General features: G+C 34.0%; 1 protein-coding gene, 1 long non-coding RNA gene and 1 pseudogene across 3 annotated transcripts; all 3 read left to right on the plus strand.

Annotated features, from left to right (window-relative positions):
* Positions 1-4,780: 4,780 nt before the first annotated feature.
* LOC140991191 (uncharacterized) lies at positions 4,781-8,891 on the plus strand. 2 transcript variants are annotated; one of them, XR_012177806.1, is made up of 5 exons: positions 4,781-4,882; positions 5,465-6,906; positions 7,036-7,654; positions 7,816-8,477; positions 8,772-8,891. It is a non-coding gene; the product is annotated as an uncharacterized lncRNA (long non-coding RNA). The 2 variants fall into 2 exon arrangements; XR_012177805.1 differs by lacking the exon at positions 8,772-8,891 and having other exon boundaries at positions 7,816-8,753.
* Positions 8,892-9,260: 369 nt separating this feature from the next.
* LOC140991184 (uncharacterized) lies at positions 9,261-10,219 on the plus strand. Its single transcript, XM_073461142.1, has one exon. It carries the CDS (start codon positions 9,400-9,402, stop codon positions 10,015-10,017), a length of 618 nt encoding a protein of 205 aa, XP_073317243.1. The 5' UTR covers positions 9,261-9,399; the 3' UTR covers positions 10,018-10,219.
* A 601-nt stretch (positions 10,220-10,820) lies between these two features.
* On the plus strand, positions 10,821-14,208 carry LOC140973130 (sulfite reductase 1 [ferredoxin], chloroplastic-like; annotated as a pseudogene).
* The last annotated feature ends 575 nt before the right edge of the window (positions 14,209-14,783 follow it).

Here is a 14,783-nt window from a genome sequence, read left to right on the forward strand (position 1 = left end):
AAGGTTATCTTTCTTCTATATCCGATAATACTTCATATCATTTTTGTGAAATGTAATTAACTATCGAACTTTCTTCATAACACCAACCCACATGATTTAATTATTTGGCATCATTATTTTAATTCGTAGTTTTAAATTAAATAATCTCAATTAATGTAAAATAAAGGATATTTAACATCATGTCCTTACACAAATTATGTTTTTTTTTTTGGAAAAAATTCAATATATTTACATCCAAATAAAACAAAAGAATTTTGGTATTTCAATATTGCACAAACTAATTTTTGTGGGAAAAAATTATTTCACTTCATCTATAAACAAATAAAACCAAACAATTTTTGTTTTCAATATTCTCAAATTAATATTTTGTGGGAAAAAATATGTTCAATTCATCTACAAGAAAATAAAAACCAAAGAATTTTGGAGTTTCAGTCTTCTTGGTAACTTGATCCTTACCTAACATACGTAGATTGACAATTTTGACATCATCATAATAATTGATTTTACAAAAACATTCTCACCAAATTAAAGATAAACTTCTTGCATATATAAAATCATTCAAAAAATTATAAATCTACAAAATAAAATAAATCACATTCAAACAAATATTTTTGTGAAAAACATTTGTTCACTTCATATACAAGTAAATAAAAATCAAATAATTTTTACATTGTCTATGGAGAAGTAGTGAGTAATGATAATGAATAATTTTTATAAAAATTTATTTATCATAATTTTAAAATTTTACATTCAAAGATATATCTTTTAAGTTTATAAAAAGCTGTAAATGTTTTGTCAATATATATCTCTTATAAAAATACTCCTTCGTTAATTGCAAGAATATCTCATAAAATAATTGTTATAGTTTATAGCCTTTAAAAGAGTAAGAAATAGATAAAATTAAAACAAATTTATTTTATGCAATCTTGTATCGTTAGATTTTAGTAATAAACCAAGGCTTTGAAAAATATTAGTCAACTTTCTTTTTGATAAAGAAATATAGATAGAATAAATAAATATTTATTAGGATTATCTATGTTTATATTTGATAATTGATAATTCTTGTATCATTTTGTAAATGTAATTAAATATCGAACTTTCTTCATGACACCAACCTTGGTAAAACAAAAAGAAAATTAGTTTAATTATTTGACTTCATTAGTTTAATTATTCGTTTTAAAGTAATTAATCTTAATTAACGTAAAATAAAAGATATTTAACATCATATCCTTATACAAATTAATTTTTTTGTGAAAAAAATATTTTCACTTTATTTACAGGCAAATAAAACCAAATAATTTTAGTATTTAATCTTCTACAAATTAAAGTTTTTGTGAAAAAATTTACAAATTAAGTTTTTTGTGAAAAAATTTGTTTCACTTCATCTATAAGCAAATAAAACCAATATATTTTGGTATTTCAATCATTTCAAATTAATATTTTTTTGTGGAAAAAGTTTGTTCAATTCATCTAAAAGAAAATAAAAATCAAATAATTTTAGAGTTTCAACTTTCTTGGCAACTTGATCAATATCTAGCATAAATGTAGTTTGAGNTAAATATACTAATTAATGTATTTGAATTCCAAAGAGCTAACTATATCGTAATTATTTTGTGTTCTTTATTTCAAGAACATGATTATAGTTGGTTATTTAATTTGTTCATAAAGTCAATCAGACATCATTCTTTGTTTGACGTTGCCTAGCTAGCTTACGTTACGTCTATTTAAAAAAATTCATTTAAAATTCCGGTTGAAGTTTTCCCAGATGCAACAAATTGTCATAATTTATATAGTTCTCGCACTGGAGTCGTGACGTTTCGTGCGTGCGAGTCTTTGGTAATGTGTAGGGATTGTGATAGATATATTTTTAGTATAAAAACGATATTTTTTTTTAATAAGTTATTCGTCTTATAAAATTGATTTGTGCGACTGTTTCATTTTTTTTTTGTGTGTGTTAAGATAATCGTTTTTTAAATCAAACATTGATGATAATACTAGTTATATATATATATCCCAACAAAACTAGCTAGCTCATAAATAATACATCAACTAAATACCACTTTTACATGACTACTCCGATCCTTAATATGTTTATTATTGATTAAATTCATCATACGAAGAGTTTAACTCAAGTTATCAACTCAAACCAACTACATATTTGAACCATTAATTCCATTCAGAAATTCAAGTGAGAGTGCTCACGAAATTCAGAACCATTACTAAATGAAATCTATATTCCACGATCCATGTTCAGTCTTTGAAAACTCGTTTTCAGAAGACCGGAACATATATACCCCAATTTGCCCCCTTTTTTGATAACTTGCCAACCACTTGTTTCATTTTCAGATTTGGTATGCTGATAAATGGTAATATACCAACTCAAGGCAATGTCTTCTTCAACTATCAGTAGCCTTCTCCAATAAAAGTCCTTTCAAACTCTACTTCGAGGATTAGGACAGCATTCACGCACTCTGGAAATATATAGCCATAGGCTGTTAGAATGCAAACACATATATATTTCTAAATATTACATCAAAATTAAGCCTTTTTTTAATTAAAAAAAAACAGTCTTTTTCATAAACATTACGAAGTCCCCCTCAAGATTTCAGCGTGAAGCGTGATGTTTGGTTTTAATTTTTGCCATCAATGACTATAAACTCATTAATTTACAGTTTTCTTTTCGAAAATTCTCATTAATTTACAGTTTTCTTTTCGAAAATTCTCATTAATTTACAGTTTTCTTTTCGAAGATTTATTTTATTAGGTTGTACACTTGACGACATTAATATTGCTCATGGTTTAAAAACTTTTCCAAAATATTCTGTCATAATATAATGTTCACTCAAATAATTAAAAAAATATCTATCTGCGGTGGGCATATTATTATCCATTTCTTATCAATTTTGCACAGCCTTGGCCTAGACTAGAGTGGAAACAGTAGAATATAATATATATGTGGGATATATGTTGAGAGTCATATTTCTTTATTTTTCAAATAATAAATTTTTTTTTTTTATAAAAAAAAAACCAAAAAGCCTGTCGAGATTGATTTCTGTTTTTGATATTGAAAGCTGAAATTATTATGTCAGAATTTTAAATTTTGTCAGGTCGTGGGTATCTACATGTCTGATTTCACCCAACATCACCGAGGGAATCCAATGAAAATGCTCGATAAATATATATAAAGTGGGTCTCATGTGAGACCGTCTCACGGATCTTAATCTGTGAGACGGGTCAATCCTACCCATATTCACAATAAAAAGTAATACTCTTAACATAAAAAGTAAAATTTTTTATGGATGATCCAAATAAGAGATCCGTTTCACAGATACGATCTATTAGACCGTCTCACACAAGTTTTTGTCATATATATATATATATGTACGACAAAATTAATATGAATTTCTCTTTATCAAGAATTATAATTATAAAATAATGAATATCTCTCTATTTATGTTAGTAGTGCTCTGAAGTGGGTGATAATGAGGAGCATGATTATGTTTTTGCCACTAATTTGTTTTTCATGTCCCTACCACCCAAAACAGCAATTATATATAATAATATACTTCATAACATTGGAGAGTATCACAAACTGATCATTTGATGTTAATCCCGAGCCAGCTCTATCTTATCACATGCATCAACTCAAAATATATTGGCACGTCTTCAAAATCGAAAGAATTTTCATATAAGAAAAGATCAGCCGATTTCTTCATCGTAATATTTGTTTGAAATAATAATTGTAAAAAAAATTAAATTTCTAATTTAATATATATAAATATTGGATTTGAATTTTCAATGTAATTAGAATTGTATTATTATTATTATTATTATTATTATTATTATTATTATTATTATTATTATTATTATTATTATATAAATGGCAAATCTTATCATCAATTTGATAATCCTCTATCCCCTTTAGCATTCCTGTTACGTTCTTAGACTATTCTTCACGGTCATTAAATTCATGTGATTAATACATTGGCACGTGCGAGAGGCATGAGTGGATTCTTGGAATGAGGATTTGATCATCATTCAATCACTTTATTTGTTTGTTTGTTTTTTAAAAAATAATAATTAAAATAAAATAAATTAATGGATGCATAAAATACATTACTTTAAAGAGAATATCGATCATGTGTACCATAATATTCCAATTCCATCAAACAATTTGTAGAGTCGCAAATGAATCCGAGGTTGCCCCATTCTCAACTCTTTTCTTTAGCTTTCGGGTCAAACACTTTTATTTTTCTCCCACCCAATATATATTTCCAATTTCAACTTTTTTTTTATTTTTTTTTACATGTTAAAACATAGTCTGATATCATCTTAGACATGTCGACACCATCACCATGTTAGAGAAAATAACTAAAATTTTGGCAATAAGATTCTCATGTCTTATGTTATCGACCAAGTATTTCATATGCCAGTGTTTCAGATTCGTAATTAATTTCTTCAGAATTAAAACGGTGCTTTTCCCAATTTCACAAAATTTTCAAGTACTTTAGTGGACTGATAATATCATTCTTCAACCCAATCAAATGTCCCTCGGTACCCTGAATAATTTGAAAGCCCAACTAAACTTAGTTTGGAACCTAAAGTCACAGAAATAAAAATATATAAACATAAACTATATTTTTTTTGACAAAGAAAATAAACTAATTTTAAACTTAGAAGCTGACGAGTGACGAGCTCCAAAGTAACTAGTGACATGACACGTGGAAGGTAGGGCCCAAATCACCCCGAAGAACAAAGATACTCTCCTAAATTCTGCACTGAAAGTTGAACACATAGATAGATATATATTTCACTCCCGCGTCAACCCACATTGAATTGGAATTCTCTCCCAATAACAATAACCCGTTCTGCTTCTCGATTGGTATTTTTTGAGTCTTTTCTTCAAGATTTCATTTATTTGTCTTGCATAAATTCTCCCTCTGTGTAGTTGTGACTTCAATCGTGTTTGGTCTGTTTGCTCGTCTTTTCTTTTGGGTATTATTGATTTTCTGATCTTGGTTTTAAAAAAATGAATTTTGGCTCCCAGATATCTCTAATTCCATAAAGAGAGTCTTTTCGGCTTTAATTACGATGGAGGCTCGAATAAGATGATCTGATTATTTGAAATGAAGATAGTAGTTCTACTGAAGTAATAATGTTAATTTAGTACCTGCCCGAATAACAAATTTCTGAAGCAACATTGAAATAGGAACGCTATACCTTAGTTTGATTTGCTGCTAAACTCTTGCGCAGAAATTTTTTTGGCCCGTTAATGAGGCTATAGGTTTGACTGTTTTGTCATTAGTGCAATAGTGTCCATTGATTTCTTCAACCTCTTTTTACTGAGATTTTGATGCAAAAGCGTTGATCCAGAAAGATTTTTGGGTCTCTGTGTAGTTTGTGCTCTCTTGAGAATTCTAAGTTTTTCAATGCATCCTAAATTGACCCACACTTGGTTTACTAGGCCTTTTTCTTGTCTATGAATTCTGTCTGGACTTGGTGGTTGTTCTTTGAAGAAACAAAGGAAGAATGTTGCCAATGTATAAAAGTGACCATGAAGGAGAACCAAACCCTCTATATATAGCAAAGTCCGCGGCATGTGCCCAACCATGGTGGAGAATCAAGGGATGTAATTCCTTTTCCTCTACAATGATGCAAGGAAATGCTTCGGATTCTTCATCACTGGAACAATCTTTGGATGGACAGTAGCATTCTGACAGTGGAACAAGCGAGATAGATTACCACACTTCCAAACGGTCACCAATCGCCGTACCCTGGCAGCAGCCTGGTACCTCTCCATTATCCTTGGGACTTATTTAAAAATTGTCCACTTTAATTCTTGCATTATATTTATTTCCAGTAATGTTTCAATAAACAGTTCTTGTTATGAAGTGGATGTGATAGCTAGCATGATAGGTGTCTTGATCCTGTACTATTTTTTTGTCTGTGGATATCCATTTTCAAGAAATTAGTTTACCAGTGGAGGATGAGATGTATGGTATGCTTTCTTCTTTGAGGAGCCACGTGAACCTACTAGTGATTGGGTTGTCAGCTATTCAAGAATGAGTAGGTGTTTAGCGATTGTTGTCCATATTTCTGAAAAAATGTGATGGTTTGTTAATTACGCCCCTTCTGAGGTGATAGTTTCTTGCAATACTATTTCTGGAACATTTATATGCGTGAAAAATGCTAAGAGTTCTTTCATGTTTTTCAACTTTTGTGTACACAATTTTATCAAATTTTTAGCAGGCTTTTGGCTCGTCCAACTTAAATTGTTCTGATATAAGCTCCCCTTCCTACAGTGAGGAGATATTATAGATGACTAACATAATAGTCACACATGACACATATGTGTAATATTTGTATGACTTTTGAAAATATTTTGACTAGAATCAGAATCCTTTTCTAATTTATAGAATTGATTTTAGATAATTTTTACAATGTAATGATGTGTATAATTTCGTGAGTAGTTTTTTTTCACTTTAATGTTAATAAGATGTAGATTTTGCTAAATATGAAGGCCGTTTCTATCAAGAAATTGAAATGGATGGTACAAGGGAATTTCTATTTAGTTGTGAGATGGAAGATATGTTGGTTAATTGACTTCAAAACCCAACAGATTGACCAAAATGAAATATATATTCTCATGGCGGGGTTTTATTTTGGTTGAGTGATTTCATTTTGTTTCGACTAATATAATCAATGCATTCTGAATGAAAATAATGTATTTTAATTTTTTTATTTGTTTTAGCATTTTGAATGTTAGAACTAATGATATCACTGTCAAAGTCAGACAGAAATTATCGACAGGAGGATATGAATCTCCAACAAGTTGCACCTACCATCCATCCCAATGATGGGAATCTCATGCAGCCCTCGCAACTCCAGCAACTTGGCCATTCACTTGTAAGAATTTTGCCATTCTTAAACATTAGAAATACTGACTGCTGCTCAATCTTGAGGCATGGTAGTGAATTTAAACTCATTATTTTTAACATGGAAATGCATCTCCCATTTTATTGGCTTCTTTTTCAGGGATTTGGTGCATACCCTTATGATCCGTATTATGGAGGAGTGATTGCTGCTTCTGGGCAGCCTTAGGGATGTGCATCACTGGGCAATGATGTGGATTAGTGTGATTTTTCTCTTCTCCTTGTTTTTTTGCTTTGGGAAAAGTGTGTGTTTATTGTATCTGGAAACAACCAATATGTTAGTGTATATTCATGTTCCAAGCACGCTGCATTTTGAAGTTCCAACCTCAGAAAAATGTGATTTACCTTGTTTGAAGGAAATGACCTGTTACAGAGATTTGTGTCTTCCGTTTATATTGTTAATTCAAATTAATTACTTTTGCTAAATTAATCCAGCTTCATGTTGATCCAAGTACCAGTGGAAGGATATGAGCTCTCTCTCTCTCTCTGTTTTTTTAAAAAAATCTATTTTTAAGTGAAAGGTTTTTTTTATTGATGTTTTTTGATTTTCTAAGAATCGTATATTTTCAAACTAGGTTACTCGTTTACATTTTCAGGCAAGGATGCCACCGGAGATGGCACGAGAGATCGTTTATGTAAATCCGAAGCAGTACCTTGGTATTATGCGGAGTCAGTCACGTGCTAAAGCAGAGGTCGAGAAGAAGCTGATAAAAGAACGAAAGGTTTTCTTCCACGTCTTTTTTACTCTTCCCATGCAAACATATGGAGTGATGAAACATGCCAAATCTCCAGAATTTTACTTTTTGACTTGCACCTGTATGTTCTGTATTTTTAATATTCACAATCTACTTGGGTAAGATTTGATCTCTTTGTTAATTCACAGCCGTATCTCTATGAGTCCCGAAACCAGCATGCCATGAGAAGGGAAAGGGGTTCCGGGGACGTTTTGCGAAGAAATCTATTACGGATGCTTCTAAAGGGATAGAGTCTACTGGTGCAAGAAATCAAAATCATGACCTCCAAAATTACTTTTTTATACCTACTTGTCTTGTCTGATATTCTTATGATCCGCGCCATGCACACCGTAACTTTCTGAAGGATTTGAATGGAACCCGAAAGGGAGACCATGCAAATGGCTTGATTGAGTTAAAGAAGTTCCTCTATTATCTTGGATACGTCAACCCCGCCAATTCAATCCACATAAACGATGATTTCTTAGACGACGTGCTGGAATCAGGTGTCAAGGAGTACCAAACATTTTTCAAACTTGAAGCCATGGGAGTTCTCGATCAAGAAACAGTGAACCCGATGTCGAAACCCCGTTGCGGAACCCCATATCATTATTTCATAAATTCGAAAAAGTTCATATGTCGATATCATCTCGCTATTGACTTGTTAGAGCAGGGCTCCCGGAGAAGAGAAATATCAAGTTTTCGTACTCCCTTGACACCAGAGCAGATGCAAAGGTCCCGATCGTGACCACGTTACTCAAATGGTCTCAAATCTCACCGTTCAGATTTCTATTCACTTATGTTTACGATGATGGTGATATGAAGATCAAACCTCGAGCTGATGACTTTCTTTTAATTTGTTGTCTGCGTGTACATCATGTTAATCATATCAAAATTGTCTCATATATTAATTCTTTTACATTAATCCTCAAATCAATATGGTTATACTTTTCTGTGCCAGATTGTTCCTGGACAAAATATATTGTACATGGGAAATCCTAACAATTGTTTTATATATATAAAGTTTAATTTTCTTAACTAGCTGGCCGGCTCATCCATCGTTGTGTTTTTTCTAGATGTTTTTAATTACAATCGATATATATTGCAGAGCCATATCCGAGTTTTAGCTTCAACGAAGAGTACTTCTCTATGACAATAGATCGAAAGTATTTAAATGAAAAGCGACCAATCCGAGAAACTGGTAACAGACAGTGGAAGGCCACCAGAGCTAATAAGTATATATATGACCATAACTATGCAAATATTGAATCCAAACGATCTTAGTCTTTTATGAAAGGAAACCCCAAAAAAGAAAGAAAACTAATTGGCTCGTTTCAACTATTTTCGCATATTTGCAAATTGTGAGAATTAAGGTTTGATTTGCATGAAAATTAGAACCGATTTCAGCTTTTATGAGTTTATTATTGTGATTGGGTATAAATAAAAAAAAGAGAGAAAAGTATTTGGAAAATATTAAGGATCAAACGTTTAAATTTTTCATAAGAATTAGCTTCTAGGAATCATAATTGATCCACTATTGTGGAATTCATGTTCAACAAAAATAGGTATAGGAGATTAGTGCCATTACTCAAAACTTTGGGGGCTATACTCAATAAACAAGAATTTTGGGGGTAGATCTGTATTTACATTTTCTGATTACATTACCATTACCAGATTGACTTGCTTCAACCACACCCACCACGCTCCTTCACAATTTCTCCCAAAAAGGTGAAACAATGGCGATGTCCAGTCTTCCACTACTTCTCCTCCTCGCCGCCGCCGCCGCCGCCGCTCGCCCTTGTAAAACTATATTCTATTTCTCTGCCACCACTGAGACCAGCTATTATCCCCTTCGAAACCCTATTCCCAATTCCCTCTTCCAGAACCCACGCCATCTCACTCTCGTGTTCACCACCACCACCAGTCCCGCTTCTCAACTAACGGACCATCTATCCTCTATGAGTTTCGATTCTGTCAATCCCTTGGATTTCGAGTCAGATTCTGATTCGGAGTCATCATCGACGATGACGTCATCTAATTTACCTATTAAGTTTTACTCCTCCGTCTTCAATTCAATTCGCGAACGCACCAGGGATATCATGAGCGTCGTTGGGGCTCTGTTGTTCGGAGTCGCGTGTGGGGCTCTCACCGCCACGACTGTGTACTTTCTTTGGGCCCTATTCTCTCCCGGGCGTTTCGAGTTTGATGATTTTTCTTCGTCCGATGACGACGACGACGACGACGTCGATGTCACCACTGCGAAGAAGTTTGGCTATGTGGCAATTGCAACGAAGCCTAAGGTGGTTGACGATGACATTAGGAAGCCCGTGCCACTGGCCAAGGAGGTCGTTTGATGGTTGTTCTGATTATTATATGTGCGTTTTTGTTAATGTTATGAACCTATGGAAGGAAATGTTTATTATTTTAGCGTAAAAATTTGTGTAAGTGTTGATATGTTTTTACCATTTTGCGCTCCTGCAAATTGTTGATTTATGTTCTTGTTGGAACATTATGGATTCATCCTTTACTTTTGGATTTATGTTTCTCTTCCTTGGTATTTTCGTTTTTTGTCGGTTAAAATGCTCGGTATGGGGCTAACAATGGTGTTTTTGGCGTACTTTGTGGTATTATTATATTTATGATGTCTCTTGCTGTATCTATATAGGACGAAAATTTGATCAAGTTATGAGGTGCCCGCTAAGGAACAAAATATCATAATGCTCTATGTATTTTGCCTAATTGTCAAAGGTTGTGATATTAAACTATGCGATAGCTTTTATGATGCCCATAAAAAAAAATTCAACAAAAGTCTTTGTCATTTGGGACCTTTCTAGACCACCCCATACATCATGGCTAACTGATTCGCGGAGTCAGGCAGCTTTTATTACGTGAGCCCTTCGTTTTTATGATCTTTTCGGCAGCTTTGAAGCTTTATTGCCTCAGCAGGATGTTGCGAAGAATCGTTGATTGGTGAAATTTTCACAGGAGATTTTACTCAGACATCACCTGTTCCTAAGTGGAGGTTTTGTTGTTATTGGAGCGACAACCATTTCAACTAAAACGTACGATAATTGTTCTTATAATTCTTGTTTCTGTCTTTCTTGTACAAGATGATTGGTCCATAAGAATTACTTTCTTCCCTATGCAAGAGACGGTGATGGTAAAATTTGAATGGAAGGTTTGTTATGCTATCTGGATTTGTGGACAGAAATCTCTTTTGTTTCTATGTTTGTCGCTTGCTCGCTTATGGTTCTTTTCTTGTGCAAACGAGGTGGAATCTTTTGTGCACTCATTTTAGGTCGTTGGTTATACCGCTGTCTGAATTTATTTATGGATGGTGGGGTGGGTCAGCAATGAAAAGTATGTTAAATTAAATAATCGATGTACTTTGTTAATTTTTTTAATAAAAATGTTATATATAAAATAAACTAAAAATAGGTAACAAAATTAAATTAAATTAAATTAAAACAACCTAAATATGGCGGCATGTTAATAATTTCGATTAGCTAGATCCATCCGATAAATAATTAAATACAAAAACTAATGTTTTATTTGGTATAATAAAAAATTATCACGAAGACTTGCCTCGTAAAAACCTATTCCTAATTAAAATATTTGATACATGAGTGTGGTCATTTGATAATAATAAATTATAAATTTTTGTCAGAACGTTTTGTGTTCAACGACAGCGGTGCCGTATCCAATTTCCATTTTGCACAAACAAATATTTTATGATCAAATCATCAAACCAAAGAGCTGCCGAGCTTTACTCACCAGAGCAGCCGCAGTCGAGCACTCCAAGCTCTCGTTTCCCAGAAGCTTTAATGGCGCTTCCCTTCAAGTTTTCCGACCCTCCTTTGCTCCTACCTCTTCCGTCAGAGCCGTCTCTAGAGTACAACTTCCTTCTGCTTTTGTTTTTTCATTCACGTTTTTTTCTCGTTCCGTTTCCATCTTGTTCTTTCTCCAAATTGCATTTTGTTTTATTTTAATGCTGATTGAATTTTGCTTTTGTTGCACCCTTCAATCTTGTAAATTAGTTGGTCTTTGGGGAAATAAACCATTGGATCTTTTCTTACCAAAACAATTTTTGTTTTTCGTTTCTTTCGTGGGATAATAATTGGGTATGCAATTATTATTGATGCTCGAGTTCGTTTGGTGATCTATGTATCTAACCTATTTGCAGCCGGTAAATCCTGGTGCTTCTGTTGAACCGAAACGCAGTAAAGTCGAAATCTTTAAAGAGCAAAGTGATTTTATAAGGTATCCTCTCAACGAGGAGATTCTAACTGATGCCTCTAATATTAATGAAGCCGCTACACAATTAATCAAGTTTCATGGTAGCTATCAACAATATAATCGAGATGAACGTGGCGTTAAGTCTTACTCGTTTATGCTTCGTACGAAAAACCCCAGTGGCAAGGTTTCGAACAAACTGTATCTCGTCATGGATGATTTGGCTGATGAATTTGGAATTGGAACGCTTCGGTTGACGACTAGGCAAACATTTCAACTCCACGATGTTTTGAAGAAAGACCTTAAGACAGTGACGAGCTCGATAATTAGAAACATGGGCTCTACTCTTGGTGCCTGTGGTGATCTCAACATAAACGTTCTTGCTCCGGCAGCACCAATTTATCGTAAAAATTATTTGTTCGCCCAAGAAACTGCGGAAAATATTGCCGCACTTTTAACTCAGTCTGGCTTTTAATATGATATCTGGGTTGATGGCGAGACGTTTATGACTGCAGAATCTCGTGAAGTAACTAAAGCCCGTAACGATAATACACATGGCACAAATTTTCTTGATTCACCCGAGCCGATCTATGGAACTCAGTTTTTACCTAGGAAGTTCAAAGTTGCAGTGACTGTGCCTACAGACAACTCGGTGGATATTTTTACGAATGACATTGGTGCAGTTGTCGTGTCAGATGCTGATGGAGAACCTCAAGGCTTTAACATATATGTAAACATTTTCACAATTGATTTTTCGTCCTAAGTTGTTTGAGACTTGATTGGTTTAAGTCACATTTGATAACTTTTGCAGGTTGGTGGTGGAATGGGAAGAACACATAGGCTGGAGAGTACTTTCCCTCAGCTGGCGGAACCACTGGATTACGTACCAAAAGAGGATATATTATATGCGGTGAAGGCTATTGTTGTCACACAAAGAGAAAATGGGAGAAGAGATGATGTACAGCCGAATGAAGTACTTACTGAGTTCATGGGGAATTGAGAAGTTCAGAACCGTTGTTGAAGAGTACTACGGAAAGAAGTTTGAACCTTGCCGTGAATTACCTGAGTGGGAATTTAAGAGTTACTTGGGATGGCACGAGCAGGTTGGCTCTACTGTTTATTCGAAGGATAGAGGTACCATCTACTATCACCTGGGCGAAGTAACTCATAGTTTTAAAAAAATTACACATAAAATTTTAAACTGTTTAATGTGAGGGAGACCCATTATCCATCAACCCTGCAGCTGGATTTGCCTTAGGTTATAATGTGGACCCATTGCTCGGGCATGTTTCAAGTGATATTTAACCATATAAAGTTCCTGACTTTTCTATTGTTGATTGTGTTAATATTTTCTTTATAGGAAGACGATGGATTGTTTTGTGGGATTCACGTGGACAATGGCCGAATCAAGGGGTAAATGAAAAAGATTTTGAGAGAAATAATTGAAAAGTATAATTTGAATGTCCAAATTACACGAAACCAGAATATTATCTTGTGTGATGTTCAACCAGCATGGAAGAGCCCAATCACTACAGCTCTTGCTCAGGGTGGTCTTCTGGTGAGTTGTTACTACTCAAGAACCTATGGTGTTCTTGCGATAGTAAAATTTAGTGTTATGATATTATCATAATTTCACCCAAATATATGAATCCCTGGATTGCTCCGCATATCCACGAAATGCTGCATTTTTTAAAGCTAAGTATATATTCTCTATCATCTAATTTGACTTATAGGTAATTTTCTGATGCTTTTATATAATTTGAACAGCAACCAGGGGATGTAGATCCTCTTAACTTGACAGCAATGGCCTGTCCGGCTTTTCCACTTTGCCCACTGGCAATTACAGAAGCTGAGCGTGGAATACCTAACATCCTTAAACAAGTTCGAGCTATATTTGAGAAGGTACAGTCTAGCTTTTTTTGCTTTAAAAAAAGTGTTGCGTGTAAAATGATATAGGTTCTCATTAAAGAAGTTATATGCTTCAGGTCTGAAGTACGACGAATCTGTGGTGATACGAGTAACTGGTTGCCCGAATGGTTGTGCTAGACTGTACATGGCTGAGCTTGGCTTGGTTGGTGGTGGTCCAAACAGTTATCAGGTAATACTACTGATTGCTTTGAAATCTAATTGTCCTTACTTTAAAACTTAAATTTTTCCCATGCTGAATTAAATACAATTGAATTATAGATTTGGTTGGGCGGAACACGTAAGCAAACGGCACTGGCAAAAACATTTAAGGACAAGGTTAAGGTACAAGATCTTGGGAATGTTTTGGAGCCTTTGTTTTATCACTGGAAACACAAAAGGCTCTCTGAAGAATCATTTGGCGGCTTCACGGTCCAGATGGTAGGTTTATATTTGGACCAGGCTACAAAATTATATCTTTCTGAATTTGAATATTGAGAAATACATGAAGAAACCCTGGAAAAAAAAAATTTATAAACCAACTGTGATTCTTGACCAGGGTAAAGAAAAGCTTGTAGAACTGCTGGAAGAATGGGCAGGAATACCAGCAACTGCATCATAACCTTAACTCTTTGATTCACCAATTGGCTAGAAATCATCCGTCGTTTTGTGGCTTCTTTCGGTGAACTTATGTTGAAATCACATCCTCTTTCACTAGCAAAGTCCACCCATCCATCAAAGAATTTAATCTTGTCCTCAACAAATTCATTGACCTCATCCATCAGTATGTTTATTTGAGTCTGTACAACTGTAGGAGGTATTGAGACAAAAGATTTGGTTTCCTTGGGTTTTCCTTTATCAGCAGCTGAGGAGTAGGAGGAAAGTAACCCAGACCGAGTTGACTGAATTGTATCTCGATTTAGCTGGTCTAGGAGGAAAGAGAGTTGTTGGCATGCTGATTTTCTTGAGGGGATCCACCACA

The sequence above is a fragment of the Primulina huaijiensis genome, chromosome 1 (genome assembly GCF_012295235.1).
Source record: "Primulina huaijiensis isolate GDHJ02 chromosome 1, ASM1229523v2, whole genome shotgun sequence".
NCBI lineage: Eukaryota > Viridiplantae > Streptophyta > Magnoliopsida > Lamiales > Gesneriaceae > Primulina > Primulina huaijiensis.

Bases quoted from the DNA above. Each gene is read 5' to 3' on its own strand.
- LOC140991184 (XM_073461142.1), top strand. From the start codon at position 9,400: ATGGCGATGTCCAGTCTTCCACTACTTCTCCTCCTCGCCGCCGCCGCC.